This window comes from Megascapheus bottae, chromosome 28 (assembly GCF_031878675.1).
Source record: "Megascapheus bottae isolate mThoBot1 chromosome 28, mThoBot2.hap1, whole genome shotgun sequence".
In the NCBI taxonomy this organism is placed as follows: Eukaryota; Metazoa; Chordata; class Mammalia; order Rodentia; family Geomyidae; genus Megascapheus; species Megascapheus bottae.
In genome coordinates this window covers 7,075,434-7,102,692 of record NC_143536.1, presented here as the reverse complement: position 1 = coordinate 7,102,692, position 27,259 = coordinate 7,075,434, and the positions used below count along the sequence as shown (strand labels likewise).

Genomic DNA, 27,259 nt, shown 5'->3' with positions numbered 1-27,259 from the left:
TTTATACAGTATCTACCCCCCCCCCAGCGTTGTGTTATAGTTTTAGGGAAGAGTCAACGCAACAAGTTATATGTGATATGTGTGTATATAATGTCACTGCTATTTCATACAAAAGAAGAAGGATCTTTAGGGCAATTGTGCTGAAGAATGACTTATTTCCAACAAGAATTTTCTTTTTTTCTTTCTCTTTTTCCTTTTGTTTTCCAGTCCTGGAGCTTGAACTCTGGGCCTGGGCGCTGTCCTTAGACACTTTTTGCTCAAGGCTAGCACTCTGCTCCTTGAGCCACAGCACCCCTTCCCGCTTTTTCTATCTATGTGGTACCGGGGAATTGAACCCAGGGCTTCATGCATGCTAGGCAAGCACCCTAACACTAGGCCACGCTCCCAGCCCCAGCAAGTATTTTCTATCCAATGAATGTACCCAGCTGGCACTCTTGCCAGAACCCCAGCTGAGAACTGGAACTACTAAGCCCCAAAACAGAGATCCAATTCCATGCAGAAACACATGCTTTCCCCATTCATGTGCCTATAAAGAGTTGTACTAAGTTTAGCCATCTCAGTTCTAAAGTTAAGTATGCATGAAGCAACACACAGGAACAAGAAGTCTAATTGTTGGAATGATTGCTAATTCCTCTCTCTCTCTCTCTCTCTCTCTCTCTCTCTCTCTCTCTCTCTCTGTCTCTCACTCTCTCTCTCTCTCTGCTGGTATTAGGACTTGAACTCAGGGCCTGTTTCCCCGCCCCCCTTTTCCTCTCAAAGCTGATGCCTTATCACTGAGCCACACCTTTATTTCTTGTTTTTTTGGAAGATAGAGTTCTGGGCTAGCCTGGGCAGTAGTGGCTCATACCTGTAATCCTTAGCTACTCAGGAGGCTGAGATAAGAATCAATGTTTAGAGGCTGTGGTAGAGTGCTTGCCTAGTATGTACAAAGACTAGGTTCGATTCCTCAGTACCACATACATAGAAAAAAGCTGAAAGTGGTGCTCAGGCAAAAGTGGTAGAGCTCTACCCTTGAGAAAAGTTCAAAGACAGCGCTCAGGCCCTGCGCTCAAGCCCAGGACTGGCAAAAAGAAAAAAAGAAAAAAAATGGAGGTTCAAAGCCAGTCTGTCCCTATGAGACTCTTATTTCCAATTAACCAGTCAAAAACAAGAAGTGGCACTGTGGCTCAAGTGGTAGAGTTAGCCTTGAGCACAAAGAGACTCAGGGACAGGCTGAGTTCAAGCCCCACAGCCAACCCCCCTACAAAAAAAAAAAAAGAGTCCTAGGTTGACTTTGACTTTGAACCTTGATCCTCAGATCTCAGTCTCTGCAGTAACTAGGATTCAGGTGTGAGTCATCAGTGCCTGGGTGATTGCTAACTCTTGATTCTCTCCTGTCTAGTGGTGGGAACTGTTAATGTGGCCCAGAAACTGAGGCTCAGAGAATAAAGAGTCATTCTCCTAAGGACAAACAGATACGTAAGTAACCCTGGCACACATCGATGCCATGTGTGGTTCCAATCTGAGATGTCCCCCAAGGCCTCATGGGCTGGGAAGCTGACTTGGATGTCAACAGATGGGTCCTGAAACCTCTGAGCTCACCAGCATGGGTCACTTGACACATTCATGGTGCTGGCATTAGTGAGAAGTAGGACCCTGGTTGAGAAAGTGCTTCCGTGGTCCCTGTGAACATCACACAGAAAACCCTGCCTAGTGTCCTCTGTCCACTCTTGAATGAGTCAGTGCTGTGTGATACATTTTAGAGATATCTGAACTTGGGCAAGTATGGGTGAGTCTTGGCTTTGCCCAGGAGCTGTGGCCTTGAGCTGCTGAACAGCTCTGGGCCTGGATACCTCCTCTGGGAAGCAACAGCTGGTGGTGAGATTGGATTGTTCAGGGATGAGAGCGCCACCTGGTGGCCTAGATTTGGACATGAGTCTTGTGGGGCTTTTATTCCCCCCTTAGGCTCCTATCAACCTGTTTATAATTATTTAGACCTGCAAGGCTAGCTGATGTTTTTATCTGGTTAGAGTGTCTCTTTCCTTCCTTCCTTCCTTCCTTCCTTCCTTCCTTCCTTCCTTCCTTCCTTCCTTTCCTTCCTTCTTTCTTTTTTTTGTGTGTGTGTGTGTGTGCAGGTCCTGAGGCTTGAACTCAGGGCGTTGGAGCTATCACTGAACTTTTTTTCTCTCTACCATTTATGTGCTCTACTATTGAAGCCGCAGCTCTCTTTCTGGCTTTTTGGTGGTTAATTGGAAATAAGAGCCTTATGGATTTTCTTGTCTAGGATGGCTTTGAATTGCGATCCTCAGATCTCAGTCTCATGAGTAGCCAGGATTGCAGGCACGAGCCACTTGAGTTTTCCAAGAGAAGGATACATAGCTTTTTACCACAATTATTCATCTTCCTACTGTCAAGTTTAAAAACTGCTATTTTAATCATTCTTATTCTGTTGGGAGGGGAGAGAGGTGGTCCTGAGGTTTGAACTCAGGGCCTCCATCTTGCCAGGCAGGTGCTTTACTACTGAACCATGCCTCCAGCCCCTAAAAGCTGTAACTGTAAGCCAAGCATGGTGATGATGCATGCGGAGGATATGTAACCAGAGTCACTTAGGAGGCAGGATTCTGAGGATAATGGGTGGAAGCAAGCCTCAACCCTTGGGGATTCCTACCTGCATATCTAAAGGTCTTGAGCTAGGCACCTGGATTGTGCCTGTAATCCTAGCTACTCAGGAGGCCAAGATCTGAGGATTGCTGTTGAAAGCCAGCCTGGAAGGAAAATCTGAAGACGCTTATCTCTAATGAACCACCAAAAAGACAGCCCAAAGTGAAACTGTGCTTAACGAATGCTAGCCTCGAGCAAAACAAACAACAACAACAGCTAAAGAACAGTGTGTACACCTTGAGTTAGTTTAAGGCCATGGTCAGCACACAAAAAGAGGGGTTAAACAAATCAACGGCATAAAATATGACTTTGGAACTCCAGCCAGATGGAATTCAGGTATCGTCATAGAGATGCAGGCTTTTTTTTTTCTTCAGGTACTGGGCCTTCAACTCAGGTCCTTGTGCTTGATCAACCAGCATTCTGTCCCATGAGCCCTGCCTCCCAGCTAGCTTTTTGGTAGTTAATTGGAAATAGAGTCTCGTAGACTTTTGTGATGAGGGTTGACTTCAAATACCAGTCTTCCAGATCTCAGCTTCTTGAGTAGCTGGGATTATAGGCACAAGCCTCTGGAACCCTGCTCCATGCCAACCTAATTAAGTTGGTAGTGCTGTACCATTTCCTGCAGAATAATCCTTTAAAAAATTAGTAAGTTCCATTCTTCCTTCTGTTTGTCTCTCTCGTCTTCCTTCCCTCCTTCCTTTCCTTGCTTGCTTTTTCTTTTCTTCTTTTTTTTAATGCTTCACAAATTCAACACACGTCAGCCTAAAGTCCTAATCTGCAATGAGGAAATATCCGTTGTCTTGACCTGCAAATGCATTCCGTCAGCCAGCGGTGAGCCTCAGTTTACTGAACACAGGAGCCAGTGATCAGAGACTTTTCTTCAGGAGTCTGACTGCTATTTCTGTCTCCTGAGTCTAGTCCAGGCACCGGGAATCCAGCTTGTACCTTTCCTTGTCAAATTTTCCTCCTTGAAGGAAAGGGGGGCACAGAAAGGCCATTGCAGCGGTCTCTGCCTCGGACAGTGATTGTGTAGTAGATTTTTTTTTGCCAGTCCTAGGGCTTGAACTCAGGGAACTGTCCTTGGACACTTGTTTTGCTCAAGGCTAGTGCTGTGTTACTTGAGCCAAAGCACTGTTTCCAGCTTTTTCTGAGTAGGTGGTATGGAGGAATCAAACCCAGGGCTTCGTGCATGCTAGACAAGCACTCTACCACTAGGCGGCGCTCCTGGCCCCAACTGGGTATTAGACATTGGTAACATCCTGGTGGCAACTTGCAATCCGGTGAGCTTGGAAGTATTTGTACCAAAAGAATTGGCACACGTGCGTGCACGCACACAGACACACAATCACATACACCACCATCACCGTTTGTCCTTCTGGGCTGTCCTTACCTGGAGGGTGCCACCTCTGGCTCCTTTCCAGTCTCTGGCTCCCCCATTTCTTCCCAAGCTAATCACCTTGTGATCCCTCGGGGAATGGGGTGCAGGAGGGGGCAGATCACATCATCTCCAAACTGTGTGCTTGACAGAGACACTACCAGCCTCTGTTTTCCATTGCATCCTGTCAGCTTTTTCTTTTGGGGGGGGGATTTTGCCTGAGTCAGGAACTCCCTTGCTGTAGCATCTGCACCCCCAATTCTCCCTTCTGGATAGAAGGCATGGTGGTCCTGGAAGGTTTGGCAACTTTTTTGTTCCAAGAATGAAGATGCTGCACAGGGCTGCAGGGACGCCTCTCCTAAGCCCCCAGGAGAATGTGCAGGTCGTTGCTAGGAAACATTGTGGAGATCTCTAGAGAGGGGACAGATGCTGACCGGGGTAGAATGGGACAGAAATAGTACACAGCCTGATCAAGTCTTCAGAGACCCAAACTCTGTATGAAACTCTGATGAAAAGCACAGGGTGGGGGTGGGGAGGCTCAAAGCTTGATGCCTGCTGCTGAGCACTGTGGTTCACACCTGTCACGGCAGCTACTCAGGAGGCTGGAATCTGAGGATCATCGTTCAAAGTCAGCCCAGGCAGCAAAAACACATCTGTGAGAATTCTTCTTTCCAATGAATCGCCAAAAAGCCAGAAGTGGGGCTGTGGCTCAAGTGGGAAAGCACTAGCCTTGGACACCAAAGCTCAGATACAACACCCGGGGCCTGAGTTCAAACCACAGGATTGGCACCCACACACATAGACACACGCACACACATAGACACACGCACTCACGCACGCACGCACGCACGCACGCACGCATCAAACCATGCAACAGACTTAGAGTTCAAATTGTGACTCTTCCGTTTATCTTGTAAAGTAGCTGTAGGAACCATCTGTAAAATGGACATGATCGGTAACACCCTATTTTCCAGGGGGCTCAGAGGACTGAACAAGCTTCTCTATGCAAAGCACTTAGCCTGGAGATAGAGAACTAAAACCAACCCAGCCTCAGGTGGCAGCCTGCCGAGAGGGCAGTGTGTCTGGGGGATTCCCAGTTCAGGGGCAATTCCAGTGACAGACACTCTAAAGGGTTCCAGAAAGTTGTGGAGATCATATGACCCCCAGGACAGTCCCCTGGGAAAGGAGAGGTTGGGAAGGCGCCCTCTCAGTTTCCAGATACAGAAATTAGGTCTGGGATGGATTGTGGCCTACTTTGTCAGAGATCCAAAGTGAGCCAGAGATGCGAACACAGCACAGCGTCACAGGTCCAGGACTATATCCAAAGGGGATGGCTGGCTAGAGTGATGCAGGCCCTGGGTGACAGGGTGGGGGACAGGCCGCCTGGGTCGCCTGTTGAAATGTGAACTACTTTAAAACAGCTGGGCCAGAGGCTGGGGTGCAAAGGTTGGCAGGTGTACCCCGGCCATGCTGAGACAGCAAGTCCCCAGGGGAGGCCTGCTTTATGCAATTGCCCTTGCTAAGCACCAGGGGAGGCATCAAAAGTTCCAGACTCTGAGCTGAAAACCAGCCACTGAATGCTGACACTTGTACAGCTTGTTTTTGAGGTGGAGATGAGTGTTGCCAGATCAAAACCACCTTATTTGACATGAATGTAGTCATTAAATCAACAAATAGATGCCAGCACACACACACACACACACACACAAAAGAAAGGGGTGGGACCCAACCTGTCTACATACTATAAGATAAAAGACCCAGGGTCAAGATTCCAAAGTGGGAGCGGAGAACGGGAGAGGGAAAAACGGGAGTTAAAAAACCAACTGTGAAGCCGGGTACAGTGGCTCACACCTGTAATCCTAGCAACTCAGGAGGCTGAGATCTGAGAATCACGCTTCAAAGCCAGCCTGGGCACTAAAGTCTTATCTCCAATTAACCACCAGAAAACCAGAAGTGGGGCTGTGGCTCAAGGGGTAGGGCAGTACCCTTGAGCTGAAGAGCTCAGGGACCAGAATTCAAGTCCCACAATCCTCAACAAATAAACAAACAAATTAAAACAACAACAAAACCCAACTTTGGCCTCCTCCTTCAGTTTACTGTCAAGAAAAACACACTTTCCATGTTTTGCCAGTTCCAAAAGAAGGTTTCCATGGAAAGCAAGTTCAATAAAGCTCCATTGGGCAACTGAATGTTGTAATACCACCTCGGGGTTGCCATTATTTATTTATTTGCTAGTTTATTTATTAATTGGTCATGGAGTTGCAACCCAGGGCAGGGAACATCTTCAATTTATTACAGAAAGGTGGGAAGAAATGTGATCTCTCTCTTTCTTTCCCCTTACCTGCCCCTTACCTCCCTTTTATTGCATGTATATAATTCAAGCCTGGGCACTGTGTCTCTTCATTTTCACTCAAGGCTAGTAGTGGTCTACCACAGCTCTACTTGCAGCTTTTTTTTTGTTTTGCCAGTCCTGGGGCTTGGGTCAGGGCCTGGGCTTTCCTTAAGACTAGTGCTCTACCACTTGAGCACCACCTCCAGCTTTTTCTGTGTGCATGCATGCTAGGCAAGCACTCTACCACTAGGCCAAACTCCCAACCCAACTTCCATCTTTTTGCTGCTTAATTGGAGATAAGAGTCAATGACTTGGACTTTCCTTCTCCACTAGCTTTGAACCTTTATCTCAGCCTCCTGAGTAGCTAGGACTATCCTTATTTATTTATTTACTTAATCATTTATTTATGCGTCATGAGTCTTGAACTCAGCACCTGGGCCCTGTCCTTGAGCCTCTTTGCCCTCTACCACTTGAGCCACAACCCTACTTCTGTCCTTTTCTGAGTAGTTAATTGGAGATCAGAGTCTCATGAACTTTTCTGCCAGGGCTGGCTCGGGTCTCTGATCCTCAGATCTTGATCTTGATCTTGGCCTCCCGATTACCTAGGATGGCATATGTGAGCCACTGGACCATGGCTTTCTTTCCTTTTTTTTTTGTTTGGGGGGGCGGGGGTCATGGGTCTTGAACATAGGGCCTGGGCATTGACCCTGAACTCTTCAGATCAAGGCTACCACCCTACTCTTGAGCGAAGCCCCACTTCTCCTTTAATTGGAGATAAGAGTCTCAGGGTCTTTAGTGTCCAGGCTGGCTTTGAACTCTCAGCCTCCTGAGTAGCTAGGATGACAGGCGTGAGCCACCACTCCTGGCTTATCCTTGGGTTTTCTCAAGGCTAGAGCTGTACCACAGCACCACTTCTGGCTTTTTTCTATGTATGTGGTACTGAGGACTCGAACCCGGGTCTTCGTGCATGCTAGGCCAGCACTCTACCACTAGGCCACACTCCTGGCCCCCCACTTGGTGTTAAACAGAACGTTTCTATCATGACTTCTTCCTGGGAAGATGGAAGCTGCCCCCCCCCCCCCGGGGATGGACCTGGGCTGGGGGTTTGTTTTGGGGAGTGAGGGGGTTGGGGAGCCCATGAAGGAATAAAGGGAATCGAACCTGCCGGCGTGGGGGAACTGAAAAGTCCAAAACCAGAGGTAAGACCCTGGGCGAGCCTGGCGGGTCCGCGCGTCCCCGGCTCGCTCGCGGGCTGGGCGTGGGTTTGCCCGGCCGCGCGGCCCCTGGCTGGGAGGTCGGGCTCCGGGGCTCCGGGGCGGAGCGGGGCGGGGCGCGGCAGGCCGAGCGCCGTCCGGGGCCGCGGTCTCCCGGGTCTGCGCGCGCCGGTCGGCCCCGGCCGGGACTGGAGGCGGAGGGGGGCCGCGCCCGTCGCGTTCCGGGCGCAGGGGCGGGGTGCGCTCCGCTGGGGACCCGACCCGACGCCCCGCACTCCGGGCCGGGCGGGGCGTCCTCGGCACCCGGGGATCGGTGCCCTGGGGCCACTCCGGAGCTGCGGCGAGATGGCCGCGGGCGTCCGGGCGCCGCAGCTCCGCGTCCTGCTCTGCCTCGGGGCGCTGCTGGCCCGCGCGGTGCCCGCAGGTAAGGGCCGCGGCGGGGGCGCCGGGGGCGCGGGGGGGCGCCGGTGTCCTCCTTCCTTTCCACGTCCCTGCGGGCTCGCCGGTGCGTTTCCCCCGCCGGGAAGGCGCCCGGGCGGGACCGGCGGCTTCCCCCGCCCCGGGCCCCGCGGCGCCGGCCGGCCGCACACCTGCCGCCCGCCGGCCTGCCCGCCCCACCCCGGCCCGGCCCCCACCCCCCACTTCAGCAAACTTTTATTCGAAAATACCTTTCGATTGCTTGGGATTGGCCAGAAAAAAAAAGAGTCTTTGTTATAGAAGAGAGAGTTGCCCGCAAAGATACGGAGAGCTTTTCCTTCTCATGTTTTGAGTTTACTGCGCCAGTGGATGCGTCGCCACTGTGTGGGAGGCCTCTGGTGGGAGCAGGTGGGGTGGGAAGCCAGGGGGGCCTGGAGGTGGGGAGGGGGCCAGGATGCACGTGGAAAGCGGTTTATATGCGCTCAGATGGCTGGAGCTGGGCCACGAACGGTGCCTGAGCTTCCTGGCTGCCACTGAGAGAAGCGCTTCATTATTCGGCTTTTCGTGTGTGTGTGTGTGTGTGTGTGTGTGTGTGTGTGTGTGTGTGTGTGTGTGTGTGTGTGTGTGTGTGTGATCGTTTTCCCCCCAGTAGTCATAAAAATGCATACCCCGATTTTCAAGTCATCTGGGAAAATGGGAAGGTTGACCTGTTTTCCTACAAGGAACTAGGCGCGGTCTCCCTGTTGTGGTCTAGGCTTGTGCCATCTCTCTGGGGTGAGGTTTTCTGGACAATCGGGAGTGGCCCCTGGGGGAGGGTGGTCTGTAATGCAGGTTCCTGTCATTTCCAGGTCCCAAGGCTGTTTCCGCTTGTTACCTGTATGGAACACTCTGGGGTATTCTTGGGGAAAGTTGCTAGGTACATGGTGTCTGGGGTAAAGCCAACAGTGTAAATATTAATATAGCAACAGTGACCAGACAGCTTACAGTTGATAGGCAAGTGCATGTGTAAGGCCCAAGTCACAGCCCTCGTAAGGGAAAGAAAAAAATATATATATATATATTGCTCCCCCCCTTATTACATATTTTAACTTCAGGACCGGGGGACCACAGAGAATGATTTCCAGTAGCACAAAATGTTTCCGCATCCTATTATCCCACTCTGGTGTGAGAGGCTAGATTATTGGGACCTGGAATATTTGAGATGTATGTGACAGCCTCACATCTCCTGGTGACATCCGTGGGACCTTAAATTAGTTTAAACTTCCTGAACCTCAAATGTTGTCAATAGCAAATCTAGGGGATTTAGGGTCATCAAGAATGGAACTTGTGTTGAATATTGTGGCTACCCTTCCTCTGCCAGTGCCAGACATCACTAATCAATGACTGTTCTCCTCTGAGCCAGAGTAGCTTCAGTTACATCTCTTGATTAAATAATCTCTAAAGTGGCCGGGAGTTTGGCCTAGTGGTTAAAGCACTTGCCTAGCATGCACGAAGACCCAGGTTCAATTCCTCAGTACCACATACATAGAAAAAAGCCAGAAGTGGTGCTTAGTCTCAAGTGGTAGAGCTCTAGCCTTGAGAAAGTCCAAGGACAGGGCTCAGGCCCTGAGCTCAAGCTCAGGACTGGGGAAAAAAAAAATCTCTAGACAAATGAATCAGGTAAAGCCAGGAAAAGCGCCTCTGTCTTCAAATGGTTGTTCTTTTCCTTGTAGAAGAACATGTCTGCCCAAGTTCCAAAGTTAAAATTGTACCAGGGCCCTTCCACGCTGTGGTTCCTTTATTCCTTGGTACAGGAAAGGGATGAGTCTGCAGGACTCAAGAACTTTCATTGCACCTGGAATTCCACAGTCCTTTTGTCCCTTCCTTGGAGAACCTGGGTTCCCAGCCTTTGAAAATGATCCTCACCTGCGTTTTAAACTACTGAGAAGCTTTTTTTTTTTTTGGGGGGGGGGTGGAATCTCTAACATTAGGTCTCATACTTCACATTTCAGCTAGTGGCTTATATATATATATATTTTCAATCCTACCCTAGCTTTAAAGTCTTGGGAACAGTATAACAAAAGATGGAAAGAAAATCAGAACTAAAGAAGCCCCGTCTAATCAGAACAGATCAAATAAACGTCAAGTGACATGGTGTACTCCTGTAATACTAGCTTTAGAAGAGGAGAGGTGGAGGATCAGAAGTTTGTCACCCTGTCTCAGAAACAAAAGGTCAAGGGGTATGGCTTTAATCCCCAGGTTAAAAATAATAACTCAGGAGGCTGAGATCTGATGATTGCCATTTAAAGCCAGCCCAGGCACTGAAGTCCATGAGACTTATCTCCAATTAACCACTAGAAAACCGGAAGTGGCGCTGTGGCTCAAGGGGTAGGGCAGTAGCCTTGAACTGAAGAGCTCAGGGACAGTGCCCAGGCCCACCCAGAGTCTAAGCCCCACCACCGACCAAAAAAAATATATATATGTATAGATATAGATATATATACATATATAATAGATATATAGCTTCCCTGGTCCCCCCCCCATCTGTCTCTCTGGTTGTTTCTGGGACTTAAACTGAGTCTGGGCACTGTTCCTGAACTTTTTTTGGGCGGTGGGGGGTGGGTCATGGGTCTTTAACTTGGCCTGAGCACTGTCCCTGAGCTCTTTAGCTTAGGCTACCACTCTACCCTTGAGCCATTTTCTAGAGGTTAATGGGAGATAAGAATCTAAGGTTCTTTTGTGCCCTGGCTGGCTTTGAACCTTGATCCTCAGATCTCACCCTCCTGAGTAGCTAGGATTACAGTTCTTTTGATCAAGGCTAATGCTCTATTACTTTGAGCCATAGTGGTTAATTGGACTTCCTACCTGGACTGGCTTTGAACCGTGATCCTCGTATCTCACCTAGGATAATAGGCTTGAGCCATCAGCGCCTTGTTCTTTTTCTCTTTCAGTTGGGCTGGACTCCCCAGAGGGAGGTGGCAACTGGTTTCACTGAAGTTTATTGAGACAAAATTTGCATACCACCCTGTTGGAGCGCTTAGTTCTGTGGCTTAGAGTTCATTCACAAGGCTATGCAACCATCACCACTAATTGATTGCAGACTCCCCTCACCCCCCACTTCTCAAGTTGGGAGGTTGTTTTTTGTTGTTGTTGTTGGGTTTTTGTTGTTGTTGTTGTTGTTGTTGTTTGCTAGTCCTAGGGCACAAACAGGCTGAAGGACAATACCCAGATCCTGAGTTCAAGCACCAGGACTGCCCAAAACAAACAAAGCACAGGAGACCTCTTCAGATATTCGAGTGCAGGAGGTTCTCTCCCAACAGCAAGTTTTACCAAGACAGGTAGTAACAAGGCAATGTCTCCTGTACAGGAGTGGGGGCTGTGATCATTGGCGAGGCCCACGGCAACGTCACCCTCCTCTGCGGCAATGCTTCAGCATCCAGGGGCCTGGTGACCTGGTATCGGAATGACTCGGAGCCCATCTTCCTTCTGACCTCCAATTCCAGCCTCCCACCTGCTGCACCTCGCTTCTCTCTGGTAAACGCCAGTGCCCTGCACATCGGGAATCTGAGTCTGCAGGATGAGGGCACCTACACCTGCCAGGAGGTCCTGAATGGCACACGCTACTTCCCCGTGTGGCTGCAGGTGGCAGGTGAGTGCTGAGTCCTCCGCAAGAGCCGTGCACAAGACAGGAGGGGAGGCTGTGATTAGGAGCTTGGGATTTGGCAACACATGGCCTGGGTTTTATTCTAGGTTCTGACACTTGCAGACTGCAATGGGCTGTAGAGAATCCCTGCCCCACAGCTGGGCACTGGTGGCTCATGACTCTTAATTCTAGCTTCTTAGGCAGCTGAGATCTGAGGATCACAGTTTGAAATCAGCCAGGGAAGACAAATCTGCAAGACTCTCATCTCCAGTTTACGAGCAAAATGCCTGGAGACTGGCGGCATGACTCAAGTGGTGGAGCACTTGAGCAAAAAAGCCCAGCTGAGAGGGCAAGGCCCTGAGTTCAAACCATAGCACCAGTGCACATATACACAAGAAAAGATTCCTGCCCCATAGAATTGCTGTGAAGGACAGATACACGTCTGTAGGGTGCTTTAAAGACTCCTGGCTTATGACTTAGCTATTATTTTTAGGTTATTGTTCCTATCATCCTTACTGTCCATATTAGTTTATCATACGTGATCGAGTCAGACTGCCAGTGTTCCATTCTGAAGCTACCACTCGGCCTCTATCACCTCAAGTAGGCAGCCGGATATCTCCACATCTGCATTCCTCCTCTGTGATTGGGGTTAATATATTGCAGTCTCTTCCAGGTAGAGTGAGTGCATTTGCTACAGTTTCTAAGTACTCAGTGGGGCTTGCCTGGCTCTTCCCCCACTTTCCTGCAACAGTCTTCCTGTGTGCTAATATACACAGATGAAATCTGAGTGGGTTTGTGCAGACTATAGCCTGTGGGCCGTATCTAACCAGCCACTTGTAGTACACTGACCTTTTCATATGGCTGCAAGATATAACTATTCAATGCACTTTTATACAATTGGGGGAAAAATGTGTACACTTCAAATTTCAGTGCCTGAAAAGAAATGGATTATTATTACTATATTATTATTATTGTGCCAGTACTAGGAGTTGAACTCAAGGCCTTGGTGCTGTCCTTGAGCTTTTTTTTGCCCAAAACTAGTTCTACCACTTGAGCCATAGCTCCTCCTCTGGTTTTTTGCTGGCTAACTGGAGACAAGAATCTCTCATGGATGTTCCTGCTCAGGCTGGTTTAAAGTATGATCCTCAGATCTCACCCTCCTGAGTGACTAGGATTATAGGTATGAGCCACTGATGCCTGGCTGTCGAAGCCTTTCTAATAGGGTTTTGAATCAGTTAGATTTCTGTCTGTACCTTTCCAATCTTCTTACCAACACAGTTAGGAATTTGGCCACATATCCTTCTTCTCTTAATGAGAAAAGTTTGGAAATATGTTCATGTGGCCTTGGAAGCTAGAGGACGAACATTCCAAGATGTCACAAGTTGTTATCTATCAGTGGCCTTGAGTGTGAGAGTGAACAGATGCTAAAGAGACACAAAGCTGCATGTGTAAGGGCTGGGAGCTTTATCTTTCCTGCCACCTGGACCTGGACTTCTGCTTGCCAGTCAGTGGGGTGTTTGGTAACTGGTAACTCTGTTCGAAAGAGTCAGGTTTTCTTTTGCTTCCTTTCTCTCAATTTTTCTTTCTTTTCTTTTTTCCCCTCCCCCGGCTGGTACTGGGGTATGAACGTAGGGCCTTGTGTTCTTCCTCAGCTTTCTTGTTCATGGCTAGCACTTTACCATTTGAGCCATGTCCATGTTTTTTGCTTCTTACCTGAAGTTAAGAAGAATATCTTGCATTTTCCTATTTCCCTGCCTGGGATACCTTTGAACCTCCATCTTCAAATATTATCCTCTTGCTCTGAAGACATCCTGTTTTCTAAGGTGTTGTTTTTTGTCATTTATTTATTTATTGCCATTCCTAGGCCTTGAACTCAGGGCTTGGGCTCTATTCCTGAGCCCAAAGCTAGCACATTGCCACCTGAGCTACAGTCCCACTTCTGGCTTTTTCTGTGTATGTGGTACTGAGGAATCAAACCAGGGCTTCATGCATGCTAGGAAAGCACTCTACCACTAAGCTACAGCCCAAGCCTTTGTGTTTCTTGATGCTGATGTCCTGTGTGGGCATTTGAGGAGCTGAGTGATAAGGCTGAAGATCAGCCTGTGTAAGACACTTGCTGCACTTCCCGGGACATGCTGTAAGCTCTTCTGGGCTCCATTTTTTTCTGAAGCCTAGGAAGTAGAGAATGATGGCACATGGGTAATGAGCAGGCTTTGAACTGCAATCCTCAGATCCCAGCCTCCTGAGTAGCTAGGAGGATTACAGGATTGAGCCACTAGCACTGGGCCCATTTCTTATTTTCTTTCTGGATACAGAGTCTCACTAAACATGCACTCTATCCTTGAACTCACAGTCCACCTATCTTTACCTCTTAAGTGCTGGGGTTACAGGTGTGTACCACTACACTCAGGAACCAACCCCAATTCTTGCTGAAAATTGTACTGGAAAGAAGCCCCTCTCATCTGGCTTCCAGAGTTCCACACTGTGTCCAGGGCCGCAAGCCACTGAGTCCCAGCAGACCAAATATGTCCGGTGTGAATCACATTACCTTTGTGGCTGGGCGTTGTCCACTAGAAGCTCAGAGATACTCTGTACCAAGTGTAGGCACGCCCAGGACCTGCCTATCCGCATACCTAACCAACCACCCTACCAGCCATCAACAGTGACTCAGGGCCTGAACACCTCTCAAGCCATAGCTTTATTTTCCCCAGACCCTGTGTGGGAGGCGAAGAATCTGCTGACCCCTGCACTGAGAGGTGACTACCCCAATATTGTAATCTGCTGACCCCTGCATTGAGGGGAGATTACCCCAATATTGTAATCTGCTGACCCCTGCATTGAGAGGAGACTACCCCAATATTGTAATCTGCTGACCCCTGCATTGAGGGGAGATTACCCCAATATTGTCAAGTCTCCACCTTTGAAACTCCCCTTTCTACAGCTATGCAGTGGTTAGGGCAAAGTCAATATTTGCATTCAGGGGCACTGTGTGGTCCTTCACAAATAATGCTTTTTAAATTTTTTTTTAAAAATTTTTTGGAATGGCCTCTTGATTCCTTGTTTCTTTTGTTGGTGTGTGTGTGTGTGCACGCTCGCACGGACATACATGTGCGTGTGCTGATATGGACGCTTGAACTCAGAATCTCTCGGGATCTTTTTTTTTTTCTTTTTGCTCAAGGCTAGCACTGTACCACTTGAGCCACAGCTCCATTTCCAGTTTTTTTTTTGGTGGCTAAGTGGAGATTAGCATCTCATAGACTTTCTTGCCTGAGCTGGCTTTGAACCTCAAGCCTCAGATTTCAGCCTCCTGAGTAGCTAGGATCAGCCCTTGGCTCTGGGCTAATACTTGTGATCAGAATTCTGTAGCTATTCCACAGTGCAGTGGACACAGAGAGGCTCTTGCCAGGCCTTCGTTATATGCTCAGTCATGTTTAAATCCTTGTGTGATCGCCTCAGTGTTTCTCTGACCCCCCCTCCCCCAGTAAGGTCCGGGTGGCTCTGAAGGCCCAGTGCGTCCTGATGGGTTTGTGGGTCTGTCTCAGAGCCGCACAGGCGCTCAAATGACCGCTTCCCATCTCTCTGCATCCCCAGATGGCCCCTACCAGGTGGAGGTCAACATCTCCGCCACCGGCTCCCTACCCAATGGCACCCGGTTCGTGACCCAGGGCTCGCAGGTGGCCTTCAGCTGCGGCAGCGGCGGCCGGCCCCCGCCCCGGGTGGAGTGGTGGTTCCGGGCCGCCTCGGGCGCGGCCGAGCTCTTCGGGAGCAATGGCTCCCACTCCAGCTTCGCGCTGCTGCAGGTGTCGACGAGTCTCCAAGGGAACTTCACCTGCGTGGCCACGAACACGCGCAGCGGGAGGCAGCGACAGGTGACCACCGAGCTCCTGGTCTACTGTGCGTAAGAAGCCACGCCCTCCCCGCGGCCCTCGCCGCCTTCTCCCGAGGGAGTCACCCCAGGGTGCCCGCTGCGCTTTTCTGCGGTGCCCTTCACACGCATGCGCCCACTCCGCTCAGACAGGAAGTCATGCTCCCTCCTTCCGGAGTGCGCATGCGCCCATGCAGGCCAGCCTGGAAGTCATTTCGCCCTCCTTTTGGAGTGCGCATGCGCCCATGCAGGCCAGACTAAAAGTCATTCTTCCCTCATTCCGGAGTGCGCATGCGCCCAGGCAGGCCTGACCGGAAGTCATTTCCTTCCCCCCCTCCCCCTGGAATGACAGGAAGTCATCCCAACCTCTTCCAGGAAGCTGGCTGCCATCCCAGTTGGGCTTTGAGAACTCCTCGGGATAACCCACCAGTGGAGAGAAAAGGTTTATTCTGGGTCACAGTTGAGCAGGTGTTTTGGTCAGGATTGGCCCTGTCCCTTTGAGCCTCTGATGACACAGCCCATGGTGAGCACAGGAGACACCAAGGAATCCTTTCACTCACTGCCTGGTGTGCTGGGGACCAAAAGAGGAAGGGGCACATCCGCCATGACCTAAGACCTTCCTCTAGGCCATACCTCTTCTAAGTTTCCGCCATCGGCCTGTAGTATCAAGCATGGGACCAAACCTTTATTTAATTTGTATTCTGTTGCAGAGCTAGTCCAGATCCAAACTGCGTTCAGTCCCAAAACATTTTTATCACCTCCATTAAAAACTTCAAAACCCCGTTAAGCACTTACTGCTCTCCCCTCTGGGATCCCCAGCCCCTGACAAATTCTAATTTAGGCTCGCTGCCTTTGTGAATTTTCTAGTTTTCAGGTATTTGTTATGAGTGCAGCATGCATAGGGCATTATCAGATAGGAAATTCACTTTGTGTAAGGGGGTCATCCACATTGCAACAAGAACCCAGGCCATGCTTGGTTTGTTTTCATAACTTAATAGTCCGTTTGCTGTTGGCCACTGTTGTTTTTAGGCCCCAACTCTGTGCCTCAGAACTTGTTGGACAGGGTTGATGGAGATGTTCCATGTGGTCTTTAATACAGCAGGTGTTTGTCACATGTGGTTACTGAGTGCTTGAAATATAGCTATGTGATGGAGGGACTAGATTTGTAATTTCATGAAATTAACTTAAATTTCAGGACCACTCTTGGCTAGAGAGAAATACAAAGACCAACAAGACTCATGGCCTCTGAGACTTAATACATAGCAGAAGAAATTTGGTAGCAAGTGCTGATTTATTCTAGGGGCTGTTTCAAGAGTAGACTGTGGCTCAGTGTTTTGTTGGTGTTGTTTTTGTTTTGTGCCAATCCTGTTGCTTGAACTCAAGACCTTGAGCTATCACTTGGTTTTTTGTGCTTAAGACATCATCACCTGAACCACAACTCCACGTTCATGGCTTTTTGGTGATTAATTGGAGTCTCCTGCATTTGCCCTGTCTCATTTCAAATTAGATCCTCGAATCTCAGCCTCCTAAGTGGCTAGGATTAGAGGCATGAGCCCCATCACTTGACTAACAGTTGATGTTTCTCTGAGACCCTAATTCCAGAATCCTTAGTGCCAGCCGGTGACACTCGGAGTGTAACTAAGGCTGCATTTCCTCTGGTGTCTTGCAGCGCCTCCTACCTCAGCACCTCTGTGCTCTGCAGAGGCTTCATGGGCCTCTTCCAAGCTGCGGCTCACCTGTCGCTGGGATGGCGGATACCCTGAGCCCCACTTCCTGTGGACAGAGGAGCCAGGAGGGATGATTGTGGGGAGCTCAAAGCTGGGGGTGGAGATGCTGAACAACTCCCAGGTGGAGGATGGCAAGACATTCAAATGCCTTGGCACCCACATAGTAGGCCCCGAGTCCGGAGCCAGCTGTGTGGTGCAGATTCGTGAGTATGGCTGGCTTTGTCTTGGGTTGGTGGTGGTTGGGGGGGAAGGGTCAACCTGCCTTCCTTCTCTTTTCAATTCTTGGCCAAAAATTGAAAGTAGTTCTGGGAAAGAAAAGTACAGTGTGTTGGAGTGGTCCTGATTCCTTCTCAGGAAAGTTATTTTTTGGCCAGTCCTGTGGCTTGAACTCAGGGCCTGAGCACTGTCGTTGGGTTTTCTCAAGGCTAGAGCTCTGCCATTTGAGCCACAACACTACTTCCTCTTATTTTTCAATGTATGTGGTACAGAGGAATTGAACCTGGCTCTTTGTGCATGCTAGGCAAGCAATTCTAACACTAGGCCAAACTCCCAGTCCAGGAAAGTTATTCTTAAAGATGTCTAGGCAGCATTCTTGTCTCTTGAACCATTTGTCTTTTTTTTTTTTTTTGCCAGTCCTGGGCTTTATCTCAGGGCCTGAGCACTGTCCTTGGGCTTTCCTCAAGGCTAGCGCTCTACAGCTTGAGCCATAGCACCATTTCCAGCTTTTCTATGTATGGGGTATTGAGGAATTGAACCCAGGTCTTTGTGCATGCTAGGCAAGCACTCTACCACTAGGCCAAACTCCCGGCCCCTCATTTGTCTTTCTTGACCGTCTCATTTCCAGGAAGCCCCTCACTGCTCTCAGAGCCCATGAAGACTTGCTTTGTGGGGGGCAACGTGACGCTCACCTGCCAAGTGTCCGGAGCTTCTCCTCTTGCCAGGATCCAGTGGTTGAGGAACCTCAGCCAGCCTGAGGCAGTCCTCCAGCCCAGCAGCCACTACCTCATCACCCAGGCTGGCCAAAGCTCCAACCTCACTGTCCACAACTGCTCCCAGGACCTGGATGAGGGCTACTATGTGTGCCGAGCGGAGAACCCCGTGGGGGTGAGGGAGGTAGACATCTGGCTGAGTGTGAAAGGTGAGCCTAAAGGAGAGATGCGGGTAAAGAGCTTCTGCATAGAGCCCACCGGGGCCGCTTCTCCACTGCCTTGTGTCAACGGAGAGATAAGAGATGTGCATGGGAAACAGTTATTGTTGACTCCTAAAGGAAGTAATACTTGCATAGGGAGCAAAAATATATATATAGACATATTCTATATAATTATATATATTACTATTATTATTAGCCTGTTCTGGGCCTTGAATTCTGGACCTGGGCACTGTCCCTGAGCTTTTGTGCTAAAGGATATCACTCTACCATTTTTTTCATATATTTTTATTGTAATTAATAGAAGGGTTACATTATATTCACCAGATAGAAGGTACATTACTTCACACATGTTGATACCCTTTCTCATGTCATGGTTCCCATTTCCCTCCTCCCATCCCCCCGCACAACTTGATTTCCCCCCTTCCCTCTCCTATTTCAAATAACCAATTAAGCATATATAAAATATATTGGATAACAAGGTGAAATATTGTAACAATAGGAGATAACCAAGGGACAGCAAAAGAGATGAGATATAACATAATACATTAAGGACAACAATCACCCATTATATGGTTTTTGTTTCTATATTCTGGAGGTCCTTTCACTTAGCATCATACTATATGGCCTTATATATCTAGATTTTGATCTATTGTGAATCTCTGCTAGGAGAGCCCAAGGTTTCTACTGATTATGACAAATGAGGGAAACCATTGAGCCTATGTTCCTTTGAGTCTGGCTTACTTCACTTAATATGATTTTTTTCTAAGTCTAATATCGTTCTTTCTGACAGCAGCATAGAATTCCATTGTGTATAAATACCACATCTTGTTGATCCACTCATCAACTCTACCATTTTGAGCCACAGTGCCATTTCCGGTTTTCTAATGGTTCATTGGAGATGACTCTCATAGACTTTCCTGCCCAGGCTGGCTTTGAACTGAGATCCTCAGAGTTCATCCTTCTAAGTAACTGGGATTACAAGTATGAGCCACCAGCACTTGGCTTAGTTTATTATTTTTCAGTTTAAAAATAAAGTCACTGTGGCTGTATACTGTAGAAAACAGTGGAGATACTCAGTAGGTCAGAAGTTTCTGGAATTGTGGAACAGGCAGAGCCCTAGACTTGTAAAGCAGTGGAAATCCTCTCTGACGTAATTGTAGAAACATGTCTTTGTGGCATCATCTAAATTCATAGGCTGTACCCCATCAACAGTGAGGCCTGATGCCAGCTATGGCCTTAGATGATGTCTAGGGTAGATTCCAAGTTGTGACAATATTTGAGAGCAGGGGGCTGGCTATGTGCATGTGGGGAATTGTATATGTTGTATCATTTTGCTAGAAACTGAACACTGCTCTAAAAATTTTTTTTCCTACAAAAAAAAGCAAAGTTGAAATAACCATAAGCAAGTCTTTTGTGACTTGCTGGTTTCACTCTATATTTTCTTTCTAGGATTTAGTTATGTGGATACACATCATTATACTTCTGCCTCTTCATTGCTGTCTAATTCTCCGTTGTGTCATCTTTCCACAAGACCGTTATTCATTTTCCTGCTGATGGATGTTTGTGTGGTTACTGACATTTGTTGTGATGATAGCAAAGTTGCTATGGATATCTTTTTATTTCCGTCTTTGTATACTTGTACACCACCTCAGGCAGGCATTCCTCTAGATATGTACAAAGGTTATGCGCATATTAATTTGAAAGGCATATTATTTATATGCATATTATCTAATAGGTATACCACTTTCTAGTCTCATAAGCAGTAGACAAAAATTAGCTTGTTTTGCATTTTTACTGGATTTGTAATGTAATCCTAGCTACTCCGGAACCTGAGATTTGAGGGTAATGGTTCAAAGACAACCTGTGCAAGAAAGTCTGTGAGACTGTTATCTCACAGACTAAAAAGGGGACATGGAGCTGTGGTTCAAAGTGGTAGTAGAGGGCTGACCTTGAGCAAAAACACTCAGGGATCGCACCCAGGCCCTGAGTTCAAGCCCTAGGACCAACCAAAAACAGAATCTCTCTGATGTTCTAATTTTCATTTCTCTGATTGCTAAAGTTTTGTGTCTGTGCCATACCTTATGCCTTGACATTTTCTCCTTTCTTACATATATGTAAGTGCGTTTTGTTTTTGTCTTTATTTTTTTTGCTTTGGAAGTTCTTCATGCTAAGTCTTCATTGACTTCATGTATGTTATACAGATATTTTAGTTTGGTCTTCTCCTTTTTTTTTTTGCTCAAGACAAGCACTCTACCACTTGAACCATGGCACAACTTCTAGCTCTTTTTGGTTATGTGGTACTGAGGAATCGAACCCAGAGCTTCATGCATTATAGATAAGCACTCTACAACTCTAGCACCCTACCACTAAGCCACATTCCCAGCCCCATTCTTACTTTCTTCATGTCTGGTCAACACAGATTTTTTTTTTACCAGTCCTGGGGCTTAAACTCAGGGCCTAATCACTGTCCTTGGGCTTTCTCAAGGCTAGAGCTCTACCATTTGAGCCATAGCACCACTTCCAGCTTTTTCTATGTATGTGGTACTGAGGAATCAAACCCAGGTGTTTGTGCATGCTAGGCAAGCACTCTACCACTAGGCCAAACTCCTGGCCTCAGGTCTTGGTTTTTTTTTTAATAGCCTAAACCTTATATCGAACAAGATAAACACATTATAAAAGAGATAAGTTTGTTCACATGAAATTGGGAAAGAGGTCAAACTCAAGCTGGGAATGTAGCTTAGCTCAGAGGTCAAGCACTTGCTTAGCATACACAAGGCCCAGGGTTCAATCCTCAGCCCTGATTGGGGGGGAAAAAAAAGACAAAATTAACCGTTCATCTATGACCTTAGAAGACAGCCAATAATGATTGTGACAGCAGGAAATGGCATTATGATAATGAGCTCAGGGACAGCGTCCAAGCCTAGAGTTCAAGCCCCACAACCCCCACCCCGGAAAAAAAAAAAAAAAAGATTGTGATAGCAAAGAGCCAAGAGGGAGGAAAGTTTCCTGGGGTCGGCAGTGTTTTGCTACTCGAACTTAGTTGCTTGAATATCCAACACCGATTTCTAACTTTCCGAGATGTCCCATCATGCACTTTGACTCTCATGAACTCTGCCTGAGGTTGGTGGATGGCTATTTGTCTTGCATTGTAGAGTGATCATCTGTTCTAAGGTCAGGAAGCCAAGATAAGAGCCGGGTTTAGGCAGAGGACAGATGGTGTTTCAGCTGTACCCATGTCACATGGATGAGCCTTCACTGTGACTTGTCTTTACAGAGCCTGTCAACGTCGGGAGCATCGTGGGAACGGTCATCAGCCTCGTGCTGTTGGGAGTGGCCACTGTTTTGGGGCTTCTGTTGTATTACAGCCCTGTGTTCTGCTGGAAAGGTGAAGTCTTCTCAGTCCCTCTACTTCTCCTACAGGCTTCTTAAAAGGCTGTGAGGGGCCTGGCAACCCTGAATCATGCCTGTCATCCTAGCTCTCCAGGAGGATGTCAGTATGAAGCCAGCCCAAGCAAGAAAGTCCATGAGTCTCTTATCTCTAATTAACCACAAAAGGCCAAAAGCTATGGTTCAAGTGGTAAAGCACCAGCCACGAGCAGAAAAAGCTTAGGGACAGTGTCTTAAGTACTAGGATGGCACCAAAAGGAAATGTGTGGGAGGTGGGAAGGAAGCCATTGTTCAGGTGACATCCCATCTGTGGAACTCTTCCTGGGGTCAACATGTGCTATAGTGGTTAAGTATTGCCTGCCATCCCTGAACTTTCTAGAACCTCTTATCTTGGGTCAGTTCATCAGTTTCAGCGTTTTTTCCTTTTTCTTTGGCAGTTGTAGGGCTTGAACTCATGGCCTAGGCTTGTCCCTGAACACTTTTACTCTGACCTAGTGCTCTACCACTTAGAGCCACCCAGCTCCACTTCTGGCTTTTGAGTGTTTCATTAGAGATAACAGTCTCATGGGGACTTTTCTGCCTGGGCTGGCTTTGAACCAGTACCCTCAAAGAGAGTGCTGAGAGAGTAGCTAGGCTTACAGGAGTGACCCATGAGTTCCTGGCCTTTTTTTTTTTTTTAAACTGATCCTGAGGTTTGAACGCTGGGTTGGGGCACTGTCCCTGAGCTCCTTTTGCTCACGCCTTCCACTCTACCACTTGAGCCACAGTATCACTTCTTTTTCTGTGATTAATTAACGATCATTCTCACAAACTTTCCTGCCTGAGCTGGCTTCAAATTGGGATCCTCAGATCTCAGCCTCAAAAGTAGCTAGGATTACAGGCGTGAGCTACTGGCCCCTGGCTTAGCCCATCTTTTGTTCCAGTCAGTTTGTTCTAAATTGATGTGTGGGAGTCTTAGTGGTGACACTGGTTACTGACTTGTTTTCTTCTCTTGTCTTCTGTAGGAGGCACTTTGAGGTAAGTGTTCTCAAGATTCAAATCAAAGACCCCATTTCCAAACTTTCATCTTCCTTGTTCTCACAATAGCAAGTTCCACTGGGGACCCATCTTTGCACAACATACCTAAGAGCTTCCTAAGGCCTTATCATAAGTCCTTGGTCACCTCAGAGTGATGGTACCATTTCTGTTTCCCTTGGGGAGTGGAGACCCAGTGAAATGATTGCTGGAAGCTAATTCAGGAAGTGATGGCAGGCCCCACTTGCTGACTTAGTTCTCATGGATGCCAAAGTCTGGGTTTTTGTTGTTGTTGTTGTTGTTTGTTTGTTTAGAATGATGTCAGACCTCAGGGCTAGGTACTTTGTTGGCCTAGGGTTGAAACATGAAGACATTGTATACATGGTAGCTTAGTCATTCCTGCTTTTGTTTATTACATTTCCTAACATGAGACAAAAGGATGAATAAGCCAAAATCTTACCGGATGAATGTGCTTAGAATCCTCTACCCTTCAAAGGAAACTCCAGTTGAGGCAAAGTAAACATTTATTTTTTTTTTTTTTTGTGATGGGCGGAGGGAGCACTGGAGCTGGAACTCAGGGCCTTGATGCTGTCGTTAACATGTTTTGCTCAAGGCTGGGGCTCTACCCCTGAGCCACAATTTCACTTCCAGCTTCTTGGTTGATTAAACTGGAAATGAATCTCACAGGCTTTGCCGCCCTGGCTGAGTTTCAAATGGCAATCCTCAGATCTCAGCCTCCTGAGTAACTGGAAATTACTGACATGAGCCATAGCTGCCTGGATGTGTATTTTATTTTTGTAAGAACCTCAGTGGAATGAAAAAATTAACTTCTTTTCTATGATCTATGGAAAAGTAATTCATTCCTGATGATGGGACACTATTGTTCTGGTTTCATCTTTTACTACCCCATGTTAGACAGCCACTGTTCCTGGTGGGTCTGGATCTAGTGTTGACTGTTCAGTGAGGGGGGAAAACAAGATGTCTTTTTTGATTATTTTCCTTCCTTTGGAAAATAGGGCTCAGAACATGGGTGATATGATGGTTTTGGTGGATTCAGAAGAGGAAGAGGAGGCAGAGGGGGCAGAGGAAGAGGAGGACGCAGATGTGGAAGAAGAGACGAGAGAGGAGTTGTCAAAAGAAGTCCACAAGCATGGCCACATTCACAGAGTGACTGCACTGGTGAATGGAAACTTAGAGCAGCTGAGGAGTGGATTGCAGGATCTCCAAGGTAAACCTCGTTTCCTTGTAAACACTCAGCTCTGGGCAGTGAGCATCTACTCAATCTGCAGGGCCTGAGCTTGGCTTTTTTTTTTTAAAGTGGTTTCATGTTTACACACGAGACCCATCCCTCCCAAGGTACTCTCATTCTACATGTACAGATATTCTGAAACCTGAAACACTTCTGGTACCAGGCATTTGGGGTACCTGACAAGTCTAATTGCTGGTATGGGAACTGACACATCATCAAGACACTCACTGGGTAAAGGCACACCATGGGCACTGTGGAATAGAAAAGAGGCACTGATGAAGATTCCCCTGCAGATACCTTCAGGAGGGCAGTCATGAATAGATAAAACACAGGAGAACCCCAGGATTTCCTCAACACTTAGACACAGCAGTAGAGGGCTTTGATTCAATTACCCAATGATGGCTGATGGATTAAAAAAGCCATCCAGGCACCAGTGCTCACACTTGTAATCCTAGCTACTTAAGGAAGCTGAGATCTGAGGATCTTAGAAGTCAGAAAGTTTGGGAGACTCTTACCTGCGGGTAAGTAGAACAATGGCTCAAGTGGTACAGCACTAGTCTTAAGCAAAAAAAAAAAAAGGTCAGGTACAATGTTCAGGCCCTGAGTTCAAACCCCAGGACTGGTATGTGCGTGCGTGTGTGCGCGCGCACGCGCGAGTATGCTAGGAGACCAGTCTGTATGGACAGTTGAGTTCAATTAAATAGGAACAAGAAAGCTTCCGGTGAGGGCATGAGCCAGGGGCATGATGGTTGGCAAGCATCAAGCACATCTAGAGGATTCTGAATTGAGACGGGCAGTTACACACCCTGCCCCAGCTCCACCATAAAACCGGACTCTATGGCTTTACCAGTAAGAGAGTTGGCAGTCCCTAATACAACAGTAGTCTAGCGGAGGAAACAATACCATGCCACTGCATTGAGATCACTGAGTCTCCCTGCCCCCTCAACAGATGACAACAGTGCACAGCAAAGTGACATTGTTCAAGAAGACAGGCCAGTTTGAAGAAGGTGATCTGCCCATCAACCTCCTGTCTTGAAAGCTGGGAAAGCTCCATTTGGAAAACAAGGCTCATGGCTTGGCTTTGACCCCTGACCCCCACCGCTGTCTAGGAGCTTCCATTCACACCAGCAGCCAAGAAGAAGAAATACACCTCCATCTTTCCTTCCATCTTTCATCATTGCTTTGACTTGCTGGAAGTTTTCTGAAGGTTTAAGACATTCTAGAAAGGAGCAATGTATTGGGGAAAGCAGCAATTGGCAGTGGAGGTGCCATTTTGACTATATCACCTGGCTCTGTCCAGGTTGACTGCAACAGACATTGGTTTGCAAGAGGAAGCACTGCTGTTGGGGTCCTTTGCCACCATTATGATTGGGGCCTGGCAGTGGTGGCTCACACCTGCAATCCTCGCTATTAGGAAGCGGAGATCTGAGGATAGCCATTCAAATCCAGCAGAGGCAGGAAAATCTGTGAGAGTTTATCACCAATTAACCACATGCTGGAAGTGAAGGTGTGGCTTCCATGTTGTGTGCCAGCCTTGAGCAAAGAAGGTCAGTGACAGCAGAAGGCCCTGAGTTCAAGCCCCGGTATTGAGAGGGGGTAAAATAATGCTTTGTAAACAGTAAAAAAAAAAAAAAAAGGGAAATCTAGTCAGATTATGAAACTTCCTTTATCACTGTTCAGGTGAGGAGCAGGAGGTGGGCTCTCCCTAGGAAAGGTGAGGTGTCAGGTGCCAGGGCAAGTCGGAAGAAGTTGGTTTGGCTCCTCGGACTTTACCGTCAGGAGACTCTTAAATCTGGACCTGCCCCTTCTTGGCTCAGTGGGATTGGGCCTGAAGCCTCTGGGCCTCTTATTTCCTCATCTGTAAAATGGGCAACACCACTGTCTTCTAGCCCTGTTCACTCCTGGGTGAGGATTAAATTAAAGTCAGTTGGAAGGACATAACATTCCTGGGAAGTGCTCCATAGCCGTTAGTTACCTTCTTTGCCTTTTCTTCAGGAAGATGAAAAACAGGCCTATCGTAAAATTCAAAGCTGCTTTCAGCACTTTCATTCATCTCTTCTGTTGCTTGGAGAGAAAGCAGAATTCCTTGCCCAAATAGTCTATCAGGCCTGTTTGTCTGTTTTAGAAATGGAAAACTTGTTTCTTTTTTCTTTTCTTTTTCTTTTTTTTCTTGCCAGTCCTGGGGCTTAAACTCAAGGTCTGAGTTAGACAGTTTATGCTCAAGGCTAGCACTCTGCCACTTGAGCCACAGCAACACTTCTAGCTTTTTCTGTGTATGTGGTACCAAGGAATCAAATCCAGGCCTCATGCATGCTAGGCAACTAGCATTCTACCACTAGGCCAAACTCCCGGCTCTTCTCTTCTATTTCTTATGAGCAGACACTGATCAGTGACCCTTGAAAACAACACGGGGTAAGTTTGAGATACTTAAGATCTCCCCAACCCTCCCCCCTCAAGCCTCTTAAAGGCAGGACCTTACAGAGGTGGAAAACATGAAAAAATTAGACCTGAATTTGCACTTTCACATTGCCTAGCGGCTCCGACAGGCAAATCTAGGGATCCAAGGAAAGCCTGCTTTGTCCAGTGGCAGGGATTAGGTACTGGGGATACGAGCTGGTTATCTGATGTAAGCTTCTGTGAAAGAATTAAACAAATTACTGTCTCCAGTTCCAGATGCTGGTAAGTCTGGAGCCAACGGCACTGGCTCACCACACAGGAACAGCTAGCTGTAAGTGGCAAGTCCCTTGATTAAGACTCCTTGAATGGGTACCTCATGCACTGGGACACTTCCAACAGGCTGGCTGTAGGCACTGTTCTAGAATGAACTCTAGACTATTCTAGAGCATCCTAGAACAAGCTTCTCAGGTGGCAGCACTGGCCTTGAGAGTCTGAGGATGAATTCCTGAATTTGAGAACCTACTATTCAGAGGCAACAAGTTAGGAAAAGTAGGGGTGGGGGTAGGCAGTGGAGGATGGCTGGCTGGGAATGGAAAGAACACATAACATGTTTGCCAGGTTGCTGGGACACTATCCATAGCTTCCCTTTCTCTGCACACGCCTCATGAAATATTCGAGGGATTTTCCACTAGCAAACGGGAGACTCCAGGGCTTGGTGCCAAAAGCCACAAGTCCCTGACCCTGTCACTTCTGTTAGCCCCCGGGTGGCACACTGATAGGCAGGGGGCACTTAAGAGTTGGCTCTTAGCTCTTCTCTCTCTCTCTCTCTCTCTCTCTCTCTCTCTCTCTCTCTCTCTCTCTCTCTCTCTC

General features: G+C 47.8%; 1 protein-coding gene across 1 annotated transcript; it reads left to right on the top strand.

Annotated features, from left to right (window-relative positions):
* Positions 1 to 7,906: 7,906 nt before the first annotated feature.
* On the top strand, positions 7,907 to 27,196 carry Vsig10 (V-set and immunoglobulin domain containing 10). The gene is made up of 9 exons (XM_090320201.1): positions 7,907 to 7,985; positions 11,325 to 11,606; positions 15,192 to 15,494; positions 17,135 to 17,395; positions 18,037 to 18,330; positions 21,617 to 21,727; positions 22,734 to 22,746; positions 23,760 to 23,971; positions 24,942 to 27,196. The coding sequence occupies exons 1-9, from the start codon at positions 7,907 to 7,909 to the stop codon at positions 24,992 to 24,994; spliced, it is 1,608 nt and encodes a 535-aa protein (XP_090176327.1). The 3' UTR covers positions 24,995 to 27,196.
* The last annotated feature ends 63 nt before the right edge of the window (positions 27,197 to 27,259 follow it).

Coding starts and splice junctions, on each gene's coding strand:
- Vsig10 (XM_090320201.1), top strand. CDS start 7,907: ATGGCCGCGGGCGTCCGGGCGCCGCAGCTCCGCGTCCTGCTCTGCCTC. Junction 11,607..15,191: donor CGTGTGGCTGCAGGTGGCAG/GTGAGTGCTGAG, acceptor CTGCATCCCCAG/ATGGCCCCTACCAGGTGGAG. Junction 23,972..24,941: donor TGGATTGCAGGATCTCCAAG/GTAAACCTCGTT, acceptor CCCCCTCAACAG/ATGACAACAGTGCACAGCAA.